Source organism: Apostichopus japonicus, chromosome 22, assembly GCF_037975245.1.
Source record: "Apostichopus japonicus isolate 1M-3 chromosome 22, ASM3797524v1, whole genome shotgun sequence".
NCBI lineage: Eukaryota > Metazoa > Echinodermata > Holothuroidea > Aspidochirotida > Stichopodidae > Apostichopus > Apostichopus japonicus.
In genome coordinates, this window is record NC_092582.1 from 13,680,484 (window position 1) to 13,700,385 (window position 19,902).

The 19,902-nt window shown below is 35.5% G+C and overlaps 1 protein-coding gene across 4 annotated transcripts in view; it reads left to right on the forward strand.

Moving 5' to 3' along the window:
* The window catches only part of LOC139964335 (uncharacterized), a 168,920-nt gene that overhangs the window by 38,736 nt on the left and 110,282 nt on the right, over window positions 1-19,902 (forward strand). For 3 of the 4 annotated variants that reach the window (XM_071965851.1, XM_071965855.1, XM_071965853.1), the window contains one exon: window positions 16,589-16,654. The exons of the other annotated variant lie outside the window; for it this stretch is intronic. In XM_071965851.1, coding sequence (XP_071821952.1) covers window positions 16,589-16,654 — 66 coding nt within the window. The remainder of the gene's footprint in view (window positions 1-16,588; window positions 16,655-19,902) is intronic. 4 annotated transcript variants of the gene reach the window in all.

Here is a 19,902-nt window from a genome sequence, read left to right on the forward strand (position 1 = left end):
ACATTCTATTACATAGGCTCTCTAGTGGATAAGCAGTTTGCTAACAGTTTTATTTTATTTTGATTTTAGTTATTGCCTTGTAATTTTAAAATAGAAAAGAATTTTCCAAATTAATTCACATTCTCAGATGTTGATTTGTGATTTGTGACAACAGAATTGTCTTAGTTGGGAGTGGGAGGAGAGGGCGGAGGGGGAGAGAACATTGTTTTAACAATAACAATTGAAGTTTGAACATAATTGACCATAATTTAATTTAGCATATTTTGAGTCAATACTGGTGGGTACTGAACAGCTATTTCCCATTAGCACAATTATCACAAAAAGTGTGAGTTTTTTTGTGTTTTTTTTTGTGTGTGAGAACAGTAAGAAAATAATTTTAACCTTTTCTTCATGCTCTCTAGGAATCAGCAGGACCGTAAAATATGATCATCATCTCAACAGGATTTATCTTGATATATCACCTACTCTACAAGTTTTTGGTAGATATATCTTATTAGCACGTACTAAAGAATATATATGTGTTCTTTGCTGACACTGAAAAATTTGTGTGAGCGTTTTTACGAGCTAATTTTGAAGGATTTTCTGTTGGCCATAGATTTACTTTCTGGTAGGACATCTCAAGAAACTCCCCTGAGAGTTTGTCGGAGGACAAATCAATTTATTTATAAGAAAGGCACTCAGCCATTTCTCCCATTAAAGCAGATTTCAGATTATTATAAACTCGGTTTTCAAAAACTGCTCTTTTGAGTCCAAAATTGCTTCTTGAGAGAAATATTCAGCAGTGACAGTGAAGAATAGGATCTGTGTTTTAATGTTAGAAGTTTTGAAAAAATACAAAATATGACAAAAAAGTCAAGAAATTTCAGTTGAGGTATGCTGCGTTACCATTTTATTTTGTTGAGCTAACACAAAATTGCAAGGTGCTGATTTTCTAATTATGTCTTCACAAACTGTGACAGTGAGAAACAAGAACATAATCTGTGCTCAATATCTGAAAGTTTGAAAACATTCAAAATATGAAGAAAAAAAAGTCAGTTTAGACATTACAGTCTGTTGCTTTACTGTTTTATTTTGTTGAGCTAGCAAAAAAATAAAAAAGGGGCTGATTTCCTAAGGTTTCTTGACAAAACTAAAAGGAAAAACAAAGAAGATTTCTGAAGTAGGCCATTAAAAATAGAAGATATCAGGCTTGCTGCTTCGTAAGACCCTTTTAATAATGCAGAAAACTATCATTTTATTGGGAATTGTAAAGCAAACCCTGGATAGTGCATTAAAGTAGCTTTCTGAGTCAATTGTGGTCATTTTCTGATACTGTTTGATACTAAGATCCAATAATAATGCAATTTTTTAATTTTTTTTTTAGTCAATGATTTATTCTAAATGTTGAAGAAAATGTACAGTAATGTTAGTTTATTATTGTTTTTATAATTATGATAATTATGATAATTATTATGATTGTTATTATTATTATTATTATTATCATTATTTTCATGATATGCTTTTACCAAGTGATAAGCATTACATGCCAAGTGTCTGTCGGTGATTGGAATGGTCTGTAGATTTTCTCCAGGTGACCTGATTGCCGATATCGGTACCTCCCTTGTGTACGCATAGATAAATATTAGATAACCACCTATTCTGTGTAGTTTGAAACCTAAACTTTCTTGGATAGGTATAGCAAGATATTTTTTATAGATTGGCTCCCAGGTACCTGTTTGTTCATTTCTGGTTTTCTTTGTCTAAATTATTAAAATGTAACTGAAAATGGAGAAGGATCAAGGGTTTTGGCAACAAAAGTGTTTTAGAATCTGAATGGAATCCTAAAATTACTTGAGAAACATTCACTTTTGGTGACAGAAATCCAAGGACAGGAGTGTGTTAGGTTGATCATTTATAATTTTGACTTGAGTAATAGTACACAGCAACATAATTTATCCAGTATTGCATAGCAAGAAAATGCTTTGTAAAATGTTCAAGTCTTTTATGTACAATTTCAAAGATGCTGTACAAGTCCAAAGATGCCATATAAGTCCAAAGATGCTATAGAAGTCCAAATATGTATAATTGTTTCTGTGCAAAGGAAAACATAGTTAATTTAATTATCTGAGACAAAATTCAGAGCCCTCAAACCTGTGTTCACAAAATCTGAACACTGAATTATTCCCTAATACAGTAGATTGGGTCGATGAAACTATCATTAGCCTGCAATCAAGCAAAGGATAAGAAAAAGGTAGTTTGAAATATTTATATTTTAAGACAAATAATCTCTGCTGTTTGGTTAACCTAACATCTGCATGTTTTGTTGGGTTGTAACCCTTTTGTCACCCTGACATATGAGCCATGTAATATTTCTCATAATTACTGTAGATACTGGGGAACTAAGTCGTCTGATGTCATGTGCCATCCCTGGTTGAAAAGATTCAGGACTCAGAAAATGGCCACAGATTTTATGTAATGAAGACCAAGAAGGTCCTTGAATTTGTGGAAAGTCCCTGAAAAGGTCCAATTTTACTTTGTTTGGTCTTCCGTTCGTAGAAACAGCTTTGGACAATAAGCTGTGATTGGTTTACAACTATACAAATATTAACTAAGGCAACCCAGATCATTCAATAGTTTCTTACATGAGGTGTTCTGAACTGAGGTATTTGACCAATGAAACTCTAAGAGGCCCTCAAATTGCCACATCTCTATTTAAAAACATACACCCTGCAGTTAACTAACTCTGATGTTATCATGGGGGGGGGGGGGTGAGGGAGAGGGGGGTTACAACCCAACCTAAACCCAACCACAGAGATCTATGTGGCTATGACCCGTTTATTTGTTACCATTGACCATTTTATCCAATACTGAAAATTTTGTGCAACACAGATTTTGTGAAATTTCTTTATTTTTCAGTGGGCCTAGTTGAATAAAATCCCCATTGCAATTTACACAGTGGACGAATGTAACAGGTGGTAATGTTTCCTTGATAAGCATCATTCCTTAAGCCACTTTGTAAAAGGTTTCACCAGAATGTGGGGATGTCATTTTTACACTACATGCAGCTTTAGCATTGAGCATGTTAACTCTTTAAGTTTATAGTGTGTTTTGTAAAAGCTGAACGAAACCTTGCATACTACTTTAAGCTCTGTTCATCTCTCTCCTCTCCTCTCCCAGGAAATTGAGTTGATGATTTACTCTGAGATACGATAAGATCTGTCTTGGAGGGCTGAGTTTCTTTATTCCTCATAGCTTCCTCCTTTGGGGTTGTGGTTACCCATTTTTATAATCCCTTTGAAAAAGATCTCTATTTTTCTCTGTTTCTTCCTTTTTTTCATGATTTCTTGTCAACTTCATCTTTCTTCCCTAAAGCCAGTTTACTGTACAAAGTGAAGTATCAAAAAGATTCTTTTTTATGTATTTTCAGAGAGATTAACAGCGTGTTTCAGATACTTTGTTCCGTGACATGTTGAGCTTCATGATGCCTCACGGGGATAGTTGAAATCGAGGTATTTGACCTCTAATAGGTGTAGGCTAATAGAGAGAGGGGGGAGGGTGTGCTTTAGACTACAGTAGGAGGTAGTATGGGCGTACATGTCGTTAAAGCTGTCGTTTGAAGGAGACTCAAACCCAACCTTCATCATTGGTCAATGTGATTGAGATTTAACTGTCTCGAAAAACTTTGACAAATTAACAGCCAAGAAAGATCAGAATCCATTTGGGGGGTATCGCAGGTTTAATGATCCTCCACACACACAAATCGGAAGACTTGATCAAGTCTAAAGTATGACATCACCAAGGGACATGGGATTTCAATTATTTATGGTTGTTCTTAGTGTTTTACAATGGTTGTATTCTGAAATGGAGATGAGTTTTGCAAATGCTGAATCAAAAATATCGAAGCTCTTGACATGACCTAATGATTGTATATATAGACTTTATGTGTCATCACAGAGAAAGTAAAGGTTCCAGATCCTGGTGCAACTATGACATCACAGATTTACAAAATGACAGCCTTTAGACAGGACTTATAGTAAACTAAAATATCTCCACAAAGCTGTTTGGGAGAGTTTGTTCTGTCATGTAAACCTACTGTAAGGTGATGATTGGGGTTGTGTCCCCCTTTAAGTTGTAACTTAGCAGCAATTTTAATTCACACATAATAAGATCCCCTCAATCTGATTAGAGAACTGTGTAGTTATAGCAATTTTTGCTGTTCGTAGTTTAACTCATTAAACTTAAAAATTAAATTTTAAATTAAAAAATAAATTATTCATTAATAATGAATAATTTACCTAGTTTTAATGCAGTGCAGAAGATTTCAAGAATTGCGTAAGTTTAACGTAGTTAAACTTTTTATTTCTGTGTGTTTCGTTGCTAGCAATGTTTTGGAATTCTCAGTCCTTGAATTTTCAAGACTTTGCTTAGAAGTATATCATCAAGAAGGGAGTTTACTCTGTGACCAACAGAAAAACTGTGTACTCTGTTTGGCAAGATCAATGGCGCTCTAGTACAAACAGTACAAAATCAAGTTATGTCGCCGGAGTGAAGTGTTTTGCACAGCCAAAAGTGACAAAACCTCTCATGTCATCAGAAAAGTAGCTCAGCAAAATTGTAAAGCACTCTCTGTCTCCGAACTTTACTTTTGATCATTTTAACGCCGATGAACGGCGGAAGGGTGATATGCTGCCAGCGTCTCATATACAGTATGCAGAGCTTATTTCAATATAGACTTTGCTTCATATTTCAAATTTAGAAGATTACGGATGGAAGTTTACCTTACCTGCAAGTGCAGTCAGTCGTTTGAAGTCTGAAAAGTAAACCTTGGAGTGAAAACAGATTGAATCGTCGCATTTCTGTGGACTGAATGCCAATTGATGCCAATCAAGTCCAAGTCCGGGCTGGGTGGCCCTGAACCTCCAAATATCCAATGTAGACTGTAACCCTACTTATTTCATATCAGGATGCAACAAATGTTTGTATCATGTATGTATGTACAGTATTTTAGATCCTCCTGCAAGCAGGAACTCGTGAAGAAGCCTCATTGGCTTATCAAAGCCGCAAGCTGACCGAAGTCAGTCTCTTAGATTCATATTTAACGTCCATGATTCTGAATTGTCAATAACTCTGTAACTGGACGACACACATTAATCTTGGAGTGACTCGAACTTGGAACCTTATGATTGAAAGGCACCGGACTTAACCACTGAGCTAACACTCCTAGTGCCATAAAAGAGCAAATATTTTGGATATGATATTTTTGGTGTCACTGAAATCTGTTGGTATAATATTGGTTTTTTTTTTCATTCTATTTTGGAAAAGTTCATTTTTACACAAACTTGTGAAGTTGACCCAGACCTTGGCTTCAAGTCTCTAGTATACAAAAGTGCATAAATATTTAGTAGAGAGAAATACTGAATATGCAATTTTATTATGTACTGTAGGGCATGCAAAATTAAAAGAGAAACATAAATTCTCCTTACCGCCTTGTAGGTCTGTTACTCAGATTACATTTATTTGAAGTTCATGCAATGACTGCATATTTTACATCACTCGTGATATGAGCCATGGTGCACCACTGTGTGCTATCTTTGGCATACTATATAAAATAGCTGTATTACATATAAATCCTATTAAAGACTAATTTCTACCAATTTTTACTAATCTTACCTCATATTACCCAAAATTATATCGCAATTGAACAAACTAAGAGGACTTTTATATTAAAATGCAAAATCAAAACTTAACCTACTGTGATGTGGAATTGTTTTAGCTTAACTATTTTGGAAAGAGGTTCTCTTTTAGAATCCCCCACTGAGCAATTTGTTTGCAATTAGGATTTTGTGTTGAATCTATATCTAGACAAATCCCCACACTATTTCTAGTCTCTCAATGTTGCACTGCAGTGATTGGTCAAGCTTTAATTTCAAGTAATGAAAATAAAGAAATATGATAAATAAATTAATAGAAAAAGGCAGAAATACATTAAAATCTCCAATTCACTTTTTGCAAGCTTTAAATACTAGTATAGAAATACTTTTGGGCGACAAGCATTGAAGAATAAAATTTGTTATCATTAAAACTTTTGCCAATGAAGGCTCATTATCAAGTGATTTTTTTTTTTAGGTAATTTTCAGCAGGTCATATGGACTTGGTGACCAGATGCTGAAATGCTAACAATATCTAGATTTACTTCCCCCAATGTTTAATATGTACATGATCCACCTTAGATGTCCATTCTCCACATCGGATACTCAATGTACATAGCAGGTGATTCGTCGTTATCCACTCTTTCGTAAATCCTGTTGAGCCCCTTGTATGCTGTATACATAATTCAGAGAGAAAGAGTATTCAAGCGAGCATACTGAGGTGGATAGGGTAACTGCACAAAGCAGTGCGGCGGGAATTGAACATGGGGCTTCTAGAACATGCAGGTCCCTGGGAAAATGTTATTAGAAGTCTGGCCTCATTACCTAGCAACTGCATGGTGATCACAATAGGAGGACGTGCAATAAATGAGGATTTCATTAAAAAATATATATATCTCTATATTTATATACAATCAGCATCCATAGCCTAGTGGTTAGGATGTCCGCATATACTTTACAGGGCGGTAGGCCCTGGTTCTAATCCCTTTGGAGGCTGGAAGTTTTTCACCGTTCTTGATTTTCCAACTCACTACAATTTGTTATATATATTCATTTGCCTTGGTCGTTTATTTCCATTTCATTTAACTAAAGTCTATTCAAAGTATCTCTTTCGAGATCCGGCTTTAGGAATCACAAATGATTTCTAGTTGGTTAGCATCATGATTAATCTTTAGAGTAAGGCAAAATGTCACCAAAACAGGACTAACATTGTTCGATACAGGTGGCAACTGTCTACAGTGGAATTATGACCTTCCTTACCGGTTTGGAACCTCTGGACATCCCATAGCCTAGTGGTTAGGGTGTCCGCATATAGGGCCGGAGGTTTATTCACTACAACTTCTGGATTCACTACAACTTCTTCACTACAATTTCAATATCTATATACATATAGATGGCCATCTGCTTTTTTGGTTTCTGGTTTTAGTTGGCTAGTATACATACTGTACTGTATGGGGCGACCTATTCTTTTTCAAGTGTAATCAATTGTAGGTTTATATATGAGTAGGAGGAAGATGTGTAGAATGTTTATCTAAAAGGATAGTTTATATATACAGTGGAGAATTCTTCGCATGATGACATTGTTATCATGACATTACTAATTCTTCCAGATAGGAGAAAATGCTGGGGGTGATTCATATGAATAGATGAAAAGGTGTTTGGTGATAAAAATGGGAGAATTAACAAAGAAGTATCATTTTAATATGGAGAAGCCATTTGCTCTGCTCAGAGGTTCAGGTGAGTGGCTTAGAGTACTACAAGGCTTTTCAGTTCAGTTAAAATTATTACTTTGAAATATTCTATATAGGGTGAGACATTTCAAACTATAGTCATGCCGAATGTCAATTTTGGTATTGAACTATTTACCCTAAATCATTCTTCACTATTAAATACACTCAATTTTGACACTTACAAATATTGAGTCTATTCTCAGTTTTGGAATTGAGAATATGACTCTATTCCTACAGTATCATCCCACCCCCACACTTTCCCCCTCCCAAAGAAAAAACTATTAGGCTTTAATTTGTTGCCATGTTTGTCATTGTATTATAGAGCTCTTGGGGGTTACCATTATACAAATTCACTGACAGATGTTTGATAGTATTGAACATTCCCCGATTTAATATCAGAAGAAACTTGTAAATCAAGTAGCTCTCATCTTCAAGAGCTTTCAGAAGTGATATAACATTTGAAGAGCTGTAAATGTGACAAGTGTAACTTAATACTCAGAGGATTCACTCAGATAGAGAGAATCTTACGTCAAATATAGAAAATATGCTTTAATGCTGTGATGATTTTTGTGTCACCCCATATATATGGTAATCATTGGATAACTATTATATTGCAAAGGTTGCAAATAATGTTTCTTGGTAATTGAACTGAAACAATTGGGTAAAAGTCATTAACAGCATTAGCTGGCTGTCGATAATGCCAGTAAAGTACATCAACATTTCCAATGAACAATGCTTCATCCTTCCCATCTTCACCGTAACCATTAAAGAAATGTGAACCCTAGATGCACAGAACCTTGCAGCAAGCCAGCCAAAATAATTAAATAATTAATACCCATTCCTATGATAGGTTGGATAACAAAATTCGCAGGGAATGTTCATCAGGGAACACAACGAGGGTTAATCATTTTAGAAAATAAAATTTTAACAGGATTTTTTTGCAGCAATAAATGTGAAATTTACATTGAAAAAGAAAAATAGTCCACACAGTTTAGTTGAAAATTCCATCTCAATTTAGCTTGTCCCTACCGCAAGATTTTAGATTTAGATTGGCTAATCCTTTTACTACTTCAGGAAGTTGGATTGCAGTGGGGGGCGGGGGGAGGGGTTGATATCATTTGGAAAAATTCTCTTCAAAAGCTTTAATATTTTTTTATTTATTTTTTATAATTTCCTTATTGATTTATATTTAAAACCTGATACATTTGGAATGTTTCATCTAAAGCTGTCAATGTTTAGAATTTTTTTTTAAATATTCAAGAAAATCAAAGAAATTTTTAGCTGAAGTGGCCTGATGATATCATGCATATTGCTGTTGCATAACATTCACAAAATATGAAAAAGTTCCAAGTCTTTGCGATACAAAATGCTATAAGGATGTGATCTAGCCCAAAGATGCAGAAAATTTTCTTCAATTTTGCTATTAAAGCAAGCAATCAATGTCAGCCACCAGAAAAACAGAAACAGAAGATGAGTCACAAAAAGTAACCCTGTTTCATGATTTTCCCGTATTGTTTTAAAAGGTCCTTTAAATTTTCTGAAGGCAGGTCGTGGAACAGTCTTCCCCCAAATTTGAAATGCTCGCCAAATGTAAATATTAACTTATATATTTTGTTTAGATGTCTGATATTTGTTTGTCTATCCTTTTGCCATCCTATATGTGCTTTTGGATGTTTACTGTTTTCCTACTGCATAATATTGTATATGTATTTTGTATTGAGGGCTCCTCTGGAAAGCAGTGCTTCTGCACTGAGCAGGACTATCCTCATTAAAGATGACAATAAAAAAAATAAAAAAAATATTGGAAAAGTGAAACAAAATAATTGCAGAAGCAAGAAAATAAAACCTTCCATTATTTCAACATTCGCTAATCCTACTCCTCTGGGTGAATTACTCACACATTTTAAGGATTGTGATTGTCACTTTAAAAATGTGGGGGGTGGGGTGGCATGGGGTGTGGTATCTTCACCGTAATCTGAGGAAATATTTAAGTCCTTTCATCAGTCTGGAGTTTTTTTTTAATTAAATTTATCTAGGTACCTAAGAATTACTTGCAATTCTCTTTCTGGCTGTAAAAAAAGAAAAAAAAGCGGGTGAAATTTGGTAATTTTTATCCTGAATGCAACACTGCCAGACAACTGTCCTAAGAGAAATAATCGAAAAATGAAGTTGCATCAGTTGAATCAAATGTCAAGTTCATCGTCTCCTCAGAGGTTGAAAAGACTTTTCTTGAAATGTTAAATGTCAAGTAGACCCAAATAGATTTGAGCATTGATGCAATTATTATCACAGACAGAGAAATATATATTTAATGGCCCGGGTGTCTGACACGTGGTCCAGTGAAAGTAATGAAACTTAATCAAACAGGATTGATGAAAAAACAATAGACTCTAAATGACATGACCAGAATTGGTGGGGGGTGACTTGGATAACGAGACAGTAATTACTTCTGGTGAGAGAGCATTGGAGTTCAAGTTATTTCAAGGAATGTTGACAGAAATTTCAACATTATTATATGTTAAATTATCAGAAATGTATCATTTTGATTATAAATTATATACCTTGGAATTGGATAAATATTATTAAAGTTTATCGGAGAGATATCAAAATGTCAGAGAGCTTTACATGTAGAAAACGGAATGAATTATATAGACCGGCCTGCAGCTGCAGTACCTGGCGGTTAATTGAGGGGTTTTGAACAGTTTTTACGTAGATTTGTTTGGTCATTTGTTTTGAATAAAATGCAGGTTATGCAAATTATAAAGAAAGACTTTGTAACCCATCATCTGTTGTTTAATATTTAACATTCACCTAATGCTATCAAGCTCCCATTCATGAATCCATTGACATATAAAGGTATTTTTGTTTGTCTGGGGGGGGGGGGGGGGTTGTAAGAGAGGGAAAGGAATAAGGTTGAGGTTAAGAATTTAGTGTAAGTACCCAGTGTGTCAGATGTTAGTACTACACTACTGTAGCTAGTGCTGCTACTTTACAATAAATGTTAGTTTCTTAAAGTCATGGAAAGGTAAGACATTTTAAAATAAAGTCATGGCGAATGTCAGGTTTGGTATTGAATTATTACTCTAAAATCATTCTATCCTACAGTATTTAATACACCCAATTTTGACACTTACAAAAATTGAGTCTATTTTCAGTTTTGGAATTTGAGAATATGACTAGAGCTATTCTGATCATCCCACCCCCACCCACACTTCCCCACCCCCCAAAAAAACTATTAGGCTTTAATTTGTTGCCATGTTTGTCATTATATTATAGCTTTAAGGTTAACATCTGTTCAATTTCACTGACAGATCTACAGTATGTTTGATAGTATTGAACATTCCCCGATTAATATCAGAAGAAACTTGTAAATCAAGTAGCTCTCATCTTCAAGAGCTTTCAGAAGTGATATAACATTTGGAAAGCTGTAAATGTGACAAGTGTAACTTAATACTCTGAGGATTCACTCAGATAAAAAACATTTTATGTCACATAAAGAAATGTGCTTTAATGCTGTGATAATTTTTGTGTCAATATATGGTAAACATTGGATAACTATTATATTGGAAAGGTTACAATTAATGTTTCTCGGTAATTGAACTGATACAATTGGGTAACTTTCATCACCAGTCGATGATAAGGCTGTAAAGTATTGATGGGTTGTGGGGGGGGGGGGTTTGGAAGGGAGGGGAACCTTGGAATACGGGTGGGGGTAAGTATTGAGTGTAAGGTTGTCCACAATAGTGCCAGTGTATCAAATGTAAGTACTACACTAGCTACAGTAATACTGAGCATTACTTTATGAGTAATGTTAGTTTCTTAAGTCATAGAAAGGCAAATGCAATCATCATGTTAACCTGAAGTCATAGATACACTTGCAATGAATCAACTGTCTAATATGCTAAGAAAAATGTAATGTTCCATTCAGTGAGTTACAATCACGTACGGTTGAAATGCTGTGACAGTGAACGGCCATTTTGTTACCGAACTTAACTACATATTATTTTAACCTGTCACTTATACATCTCTTTTTCTTTTTTGTCTTTTCATGTACAGTAAGTGAACCGAAACAATCGACATCAGTAACGGAAAGAAATATAGAATTCCACTCTATAATAGCATTTGTAATTCATCCCAATTCCATGAAAGCATTTATAAACAACAATTAACAGTTTCAAAACAAGAAATGAAACATTTTAAAAGTTCAAGCACAAGTCAATTTTTGATGATGTCATATTTAGACTTGCTCAAGTCTTGTCTTATATCATAGAAGCCTTGATTATATCTTATCTAACATAAATGCCAGCTTATTGATGCAGATTTCTGAGTTTGTTTTTGCCTTCACCAACGCCTTGTTTCTGCAAGCAAAATAAACATTTTCCAACTGCTAGATCTATAAAACATTTAACAAAGTATTTGGCAGGTCGGTAAACATAAATTTCATCACTATCTTGCTTTAAGAGATGTTCTCTGAGCATCTCGTAAACTATGTAGGTCAATTTGTACAGTATTTTGTCTATCTAGCTTTATATACTAGTCATCGTATTGTGATGGATTGTGGTTTTCTGGAGGTCTTTTTTTTTTGTAGTTGTACTTGGTTTACTTTGCTTTCTCATAGACTCTAATTTGTGTTGTCTTGTTGCCAAGTCAACTCTATCACTGCAGTACTGATAAGGCTCTGCTTCTTAATGATCTCTCTGCACTTTAAACATGCATACTCTTGAACTCTTATCAACGATGAATGAAACAATGTTTTCCAGTTGCCAAGTCACTTTTTCTTAAGGGTACTGATAAATTTCGATTTAGTTTCCTCTTCTCTAAGTACATGATCACCTCCATACAAGTTCAATACATTACTTGCAGTATACCACCCAGTTTTAATGCAGTCCCTTCCTTCTTAATCAAAGCTACACTATCAAATGTTTCCCCGAAAGGTGACAAGGGCAATAAATGGAAAAGCTTAGCATGCATACAGTAGACTCCGGGATGTACAGTATGACCTGATTAAATTCACTTTGGCTTCGGCTTTGAGTACAACGTTTCTGTATGCTGCTGTGTTGGACGAATTAGCTAACCGTAATAATAATTACCGACTTTTGCGATCAGCGTTATATAGTCATTGCCCACGTTGCAATCCACCGTCCCTCTCACTATTTTGCAAAGGTTGGTAAGAGTGACTCGATAGTTTTCCCTTTCGGGGAAACCAAAAATTAATTCATATATACCCTTTACAGGTATAGGTTGCTGCTTAATTGTATTTAAAATAATTCCATAGACACATGTGTACTGTATGAATCCCTGCAGGGTAATTTCCTGAGTTCCTCCGTGCCCATTTGCCGGTGAGAGAACTATGGTTTAATTATGGACATGTCGAGGTGGAAAAATTTCCACTTTGTATTTGACATTCAGGAGTCAGTCGAGTTTAATAATGTCAAGTCTAAGCTTCCCATTCTTCTTATCAGTTTATATGAACTGTTAAATTACATGAAATTATCATACAATGAATTTAAAGTAGACGTTAAACATGTGTGTAGCTGTGTGAAACCTAATACCATAGGTCTACTGAAAACCATATTCATGAAACTATGTAAATTGAAAATTACAGTAGTCATTATTTTCCCCTTTCTTGGCAAAATGAATGCACAACATTTGTTATTTTTGAGGCAAATAACTCCCAAATAGTGCATTTTGTAAAATGTTTTGATTTAACTGATCATGTTATTTTCACTGTACAGTAAAAAAACTGCATCCAATGTTTTGCTTTCAAAGTTATAGAATTAAAAACCAAACCAACATACTTGAGGTTGTTTATACATCTGAGACAAATTGTTTACACTGAATGCTTCCTCCATGCTTTATACTGCAGTACTTCAGTTACTATCACTGCATGGAATGTTTGTCCTATTATCACTACAGTACTTCATGGAATATCTGTTGTCTTAAGCAAGACACCAGTCTGGGCGACAGAAATTCTGACCTATATTTAGAAGAAGGGAACTAGATAATATGAACGCCTGATTTCTGTGTGATATTTTCTTTTCTTTTTGTCTCACTGACAAATTAAGGTTAGGGTCTGTCTGTCTATCTGAATCTAACTAGCTTTTTGCTCGAAAAAAAATTTGCGACTATCAACTTGAGCAGAAGTAAGTCAGTATAGATGGGATGGACTTTGATGCTTTCAGCTAGAACAAACTGCAGTCCAGTAAAAGCTCATTGTATGATTTGGCCTTGAAAGGCAACAGAGCTTGAATGTTGCTTGAACAGCCTTCAATGCATTTATCAAATATTTAGACATTTACAGAAAGGCCACAAACAAACAAATAAAAGAAAAGAATTGTACACTTTTGATGAATTTGGATTATACAGAAATTTGGCAACTCATCTGTTCGAGATGTGTCGCGTAGATTTGAAGTAGTAACCATGTGGAGAAAATAACATCAGTGTCTATAAATAGACAGACCAATAGGTTTGTAACAAAAATAATATTTGATGTTTAGTGTTTGGTGTTTTGCCCATCCGTACAGAAGCTTGTTTAGTAAAAGATTTTAGCAAGAATTGTAGTTCTCCCATTGGACATTTAGCAACTTCCTGATGTAATATCCTTGTCATTAAAATAAGATTTTGAAAGTGTAACAGAATAGCTGAAAATACCATTGGGGTTAAGCTTTTATTCAAAATCACTATATAATTTAGGGAGAAATGTGAAAAGTTTTGGACTTTCTCTATTTAATGATCGCCATTGCTTAGTAACACTTAACTTTTGAAGTTATAGAGTTATATTTTGTTTTTCTAGTTGTGATAAATGAACAACAGAAAACTGACTCAGCCATTGTTGTGAGATCTGAAAAACAAAATTGATTTACAAAAAAAAAAAGAAATCCTTCCTAGAGGGGACCGTTTTACTTGGGATTCCAAGTCATGAATTGTGACAATTTCAAACATTCTTCCAATCTCCGCACTTTTTGACACAAGTTATTTGTTTGTTTTTGTAACAATTAAATGAAAATTCATTTTCTTCCCATCAGAATGATATAAAGCATTGTGTAATATAATTTGTATAAATTTAGAAGTACAGTAATTTCATTGTGCAAAGGTTAGATATATACTGAATGCACAGTAATAGACTGGACTTGTGAGTGCAAACTATTTACAGTATGGTCACTTTTAATACTGTTTTCCGACAGCCTGGAAAAATCTTAAGTTCAAATTTGTTTCCATGAATCAACATGTAAAGCCAAACATGATACCACCAAGCAAGGATTGGAAGGGAAAGCTAACTTGATTCCACAGCTCTCCAGAGTATGGCCACCCAACAATTTGTAACCTACGTGTACATATCTGGGTTGAGTTCAACAAGAAGTTGGACTGTCACGGTTCATCAACGATTACACATATTGACATTCATTCTGTGATCCATTTAAAAATAAAAAAAGAAACAGAGATCAAACTGTACTGGTAGGGTGGAGGGCAAGGGGGGGGGTGGGATTAGGGGATTGCAAAGGTAACCTGGTACCATGTATTTGTTTCTTATGGTAGGGTTAACAGGAAAAAAAAGAGTTTGTACAGTACAGTATGTGTGTGTTTTCATGTTGGATGTGTGCTAGTACACCCCGGTACTCAACCGGCATTTTGACTTGCTGACCCCAATTTCCACTTTCTTTATCTTGGCCACACTCCAGTAGCAGATGGATTGAAAAGTTTTTATATGGTTGAGATAATTTGTTGGAAAATGATTTTTGTATTTGGCATCATTTGAAGTAATTTATGTTCAATAGTTTCTCACCTAATTTTTACTCTTTGGTAAAACATTGGTGTCTCCTAATTTGTGAAAATTAAAACAAACAAAAAATTGAACAGGAAACAAAACAGTTTCTTTTGAATTTCCGGCAGTGCTCACCCCTTAAATTGGCCCCATAGAAATAGATCATGAAGTTACTGTACATGTGTACGTGGCTGTACCTTGTTCCATTACAGTATGTGTCTTCTGAAGTTTCACATTTATTTTGAAAAGTTGTTGTCATTAAATTCCACATTTTGGTTTTGTTTGATACTGCCATTGATCAGCGTACAGTATATCCTTCTGTAGTAAGATTCTTAAAACTGAATTATATTTTAGGGACTCAGATTCCTGCTTCCAATTTTAATATCTGGTTCACGCCACAGTTTCTCTTTAAACTGATATTCCATCGATGGTAATCGAGTTAGTAATTTATAATTTATGGTTCGGATTAAATATCTCCCCCCCCCCCCCCTGTTAAATAATCATAAGCCCTCATTATATCCTTTACAGAAATGATTTAATATCAAAGACCATGTTCCTGACTGTTTCACCGATAAAGGTTTCTTTTAATATCCTCGGTACCGAAGGTCTTCAGTCATACCAAGACTTGTCAAATCACAGGTATTCTAATCACCTATACGATCTTTTAATTGGCGGATTAAAGTCCTGGCCGGTCTGTAACCGCACCGTGCCCCCTCGACCGGTTCCAGTTCATCTAGCAGATGTTGTAACGTATGTTTCCTTCCCATCCAGTTGACGTCTGTCTTTAACAGTACATCGCACAGCATAGTACATCTATAGGCTCTTTTGTTTCTCTAACAGCCTCTTCAGTCTTCTCAAACCAGAGTCAATTTTTTTCTGTGTGTGTGCGCTAAATTGCTCTCCGTTCGTAAACGAGAGAGAGAGAGAGAGGAGGAGAGAGAAAAAAAATTAAGAGTAAGAAGAAAAAGCTGACTGGTTGATGTCTAACCTTTTTAGCTAATCAAAGCGCGTTGGTTAATTGTCCTAGCACCATCTGCCTGCTCTATTCGCCCCACAAGGCTCTTGTCAAACCAGAGTCGCCGCTCTCGGCAGCAGCAGCATCAGCTACAGAATTATTAGAAATTGCAATCGCCACGGCGATTTCTGACGGAACCTACGGAAAGGAAAGGGAGTTAGCCTCATGATTATTCATGAGGTATAGTACTTGACATTTTCATTTTTTTTTCTTTTTTTTTTTCTGCAAGGTTATCCCACGGCTTTTTGGAGGAGGGTGCTGTCACTTTTTGGAAAGGTTTCAGTTTAGGGCAAAATGTGATACGGGTAAAAACCTCTCGGATATCGGAGAAAACGTGTGATCATTTCAAAACCACCCCAGTTTGCGTTGCACTGATTGAACACTGACAAATTTGTTTGCTTTTTTTTTTTCTTCTTCTTCTTCTTCTCCATCACATCTCGTTTGCAAACTCCAGTGCATGGCAGAGAGGAACTTAATACCAATGGAATCCAGTGAGAAGCAGAGCCAAGACAAGAGCAAGGTAAGTCATTAAGAGTTAAAACAGTATACTGTAGTACCGTGAATAGATATATTTGAGTGATAGTGTCAACAATCGATGCACTCTTTATTTGTACAACCGGAAAGGAAACAATATTAATGATGTAATTTGGAGAGAAAGTGCAACTGGACATTGTCTTGGTTTAGAATTTTTTTTTAAGTGTACTTGCATCAAATTTCATATTTCTGTTTGCTTGATAATAAAAACATGGAGGGGCTATGTAACCCCCCCTCAAAGGAGATGGAGAGGGGAGGGGATGGGGTGGGAGAGGAGTACAGACAAGAAGAAAGCAAAATGTGTGTCATTCTAATCAAAATATGGAATTATTGCAGACATGTGATCACCATTTTATTGGCTAATAAAATTTGGATGGATACATAAACTGCTGGAGACATTTTGAAGAATATTTCTCCTTTGGCTGTTATCGCTGTAGCCACAAAGTACATCCGCGGTGTCACGATCTAAATATCCCAGGCTTCGAATCGATAGCGAATGATAGCACACATGAATGGCTGGTTATCATTGATTTATTGATTCAGATAGATACCTTAATGTAACTAGTTTTCTTTTTTGGACTTTTTATCTTCCTTTCTTTCTTTCCCTTCCCTCTTTTTTTTTTTTGGTTTGGTCTCAGAGTAAAAAGTGTTTTATTTCCGTTTGATAAATGTGAGGCGATCTGAAGGAGATTGAAATTGATGTGCCGTACAAAAATCTTGTCCCCCCCCCCTCGCCTCTTCCTTCGTCAAATGTTATCAGGTCAAGGATGGAGCTCAATTAAAGGCATCACTTACCGAGCAGTCTTCTCTAACATTTATTTCAATTAATCATCTGAGTTTTAAGTATTGCAAATACAGCAATATATAGCTTTACACCTATCTCTCTCTATTGCATGGGTAGTACATGTGAAAGTCTTTAGGCCTTTTTCCTTACTCCCCCCCCCTCCATTTTTTTTATATTCTCAGCGTGACAGATATCGCCCAGCTTTGTAATTAATTCTGCCTCGGAATGGTAGAGGCGCTCCGATAAGGGGGGGGGGGGGATCTTGTTATAGATTATAATCCGCAGTAACATGCACTTTAGATGAATGGTGTGACCAGTTTTATATACATGTATGTTTACAGTTGTAACATTCTGTGATCAATTTTAAGTCTGCTTATGCACTCGAGAGAAGAAGTGTAAATTGACCGCAGGAGAGGTTTGAAGATATTGTACTTTGTAGGGAACTCGAAGATACAAAATAGAGAGCAGATATCTCTTTTTTCTCTCCTCTTTAATATTTAAGTTACAATATTGCAAGAACACTAAAGAGTAAGAATTTCAAAAGTGTCTCTTATTTTGTCGGTTGCCATGACATGTCTTCATTCCTGTAAAATTTGTATGACATATGGCTGGAGTATACAAACACTCTTGCAGTGTGTGGTGGACACTAAACAGGGCACATGTACAGTATGTGAGTTAATGTTATGATTCAACACAATGTAACTAGGATTTCAAGAAGATGTTCACGTTTCTTGCATTCTGCCTGTGAAATGTAAGGCCCGGGTTGTTCATAAATATGCTCAGAACTTCCATGTTCTGAACAATGCATTAATTTTATATACCAGCAATAGTGTATATCGCACACTATAACACTATAACATATAACATGAATGTTGCGATTCATAGCCTACAGTACCTGTAACAGTGTTTCCCCACATATCCTGACATTCCTGTACAGCGTAATAGTCTTTAACTTTTTGCAAGATTTCCACTTCTTTCTATCTTGGCAAGAGTTAAAAGACCTACTTTTATCCCTTAACATCTCTCTGCTTTTGGAATATCCCAGCATAAATCTGTAATTTAAAAAGATTTTCAGTTCATTTGGGTTGTTTGGGCAGGTCATGCATATAAACTTGGTTGGCCTGGCAACTGTATACTACTGTAGGCCTACTGGTCTCATCACTGGCAAAGGTTGCATAGTAATTCCTTCCAGTCACAGCAAAGTATAGCAATTGACAATCACACATGTATAGTAGAGAGGATGTATATCTTTAGAGCTGTAAGAGTACTTCTATTCCATGTTAAATCTTTTCTCACATTGTTTGCAGGTTGAGGTTAACTGTCTAATTACCCATTTTTTTGGGGGGGGAGAGGGGGGAGGGGTCTGTTGTCCCTGAGTTGCTTAGGTAGTTTGACTCAGGGGCCCTTAGCCATGATTCCTTGGAATCGCAAACGGAACGTTCATCATACAGATCAGACCTTCATATTGTAGAGTACAATTATCTTTTGAAGAAATTTATGTTCCAAAGTTTCCCACTTTAATTTTCCAAAAATATCAGCAATTTTTGGTGACCCTTCAAATATTTTCGGTGACCATAAATGTACAACGATGAACCGTTACTGGGGTGGGAGGAACGGGTTCGTAAATGCAGCACCTTGTGATAATGCTTCAGAGTTGTGTCATTGCCTACAAATTGTACAGTTACAATTATTTGCTTTTTGCTAAAAATTGCAGACTGCTTTGAACAAAAAATTATAAAAAAAAAAAATAAGAACTACAGCACCTTGTAATAATGCTTCAAAGTTATGTCATTGCCTACAAATTGTACAGTACAATAATTGCTTTTCGCAAAAAATTGTAGGCTGCTTAAAACAAAAAGTTTAGTACTTTCTTAAATTGTGGAAAGAATGGAGATGATGTGATTTCTTGATTGACGATTGGTTACCTTTCTTATCATGTGTTTATGTTCTTAATTAATGTCTACTGGCCCAGAAGAAAAACGCTGGTGCCATTTTAATCTATTGGCAAACGGGTGAATGCACTGGTGTTAAGTCAGTAATTTAGCCTTGAATTTTCGAGCTCTGTAGACCTGCCTATTCCTGTACAGTAGTTCTGTAGGAATGTAATAGTCCGGGACAGAAAATGTCATTGTCTTTAGGTGATTGGGCAGAGTGCCAGTTTGAATTATTTACCAACTTTTTATAGCAAGCAGATGTATAGTATATCGAAGCTCAGCATACATGTGTACCTGAAGATTTGTGTAGAAGGGTTCATAACTTCATTGAAAAAGTCACAAGTGGATGTAATTTTAATGATGAAAAGTTACATAGAACAGCTGACATAAGTACAGTACGTCCTACATTCGTGGGCCTCACAGCCAAATAACTAAGTTTATTCGGGTGGCCAATTTGGGCCCCAAACCCTTGTGATCTAAAGGGGCCAGCATGATAACAAAATGTTAGTTTATACT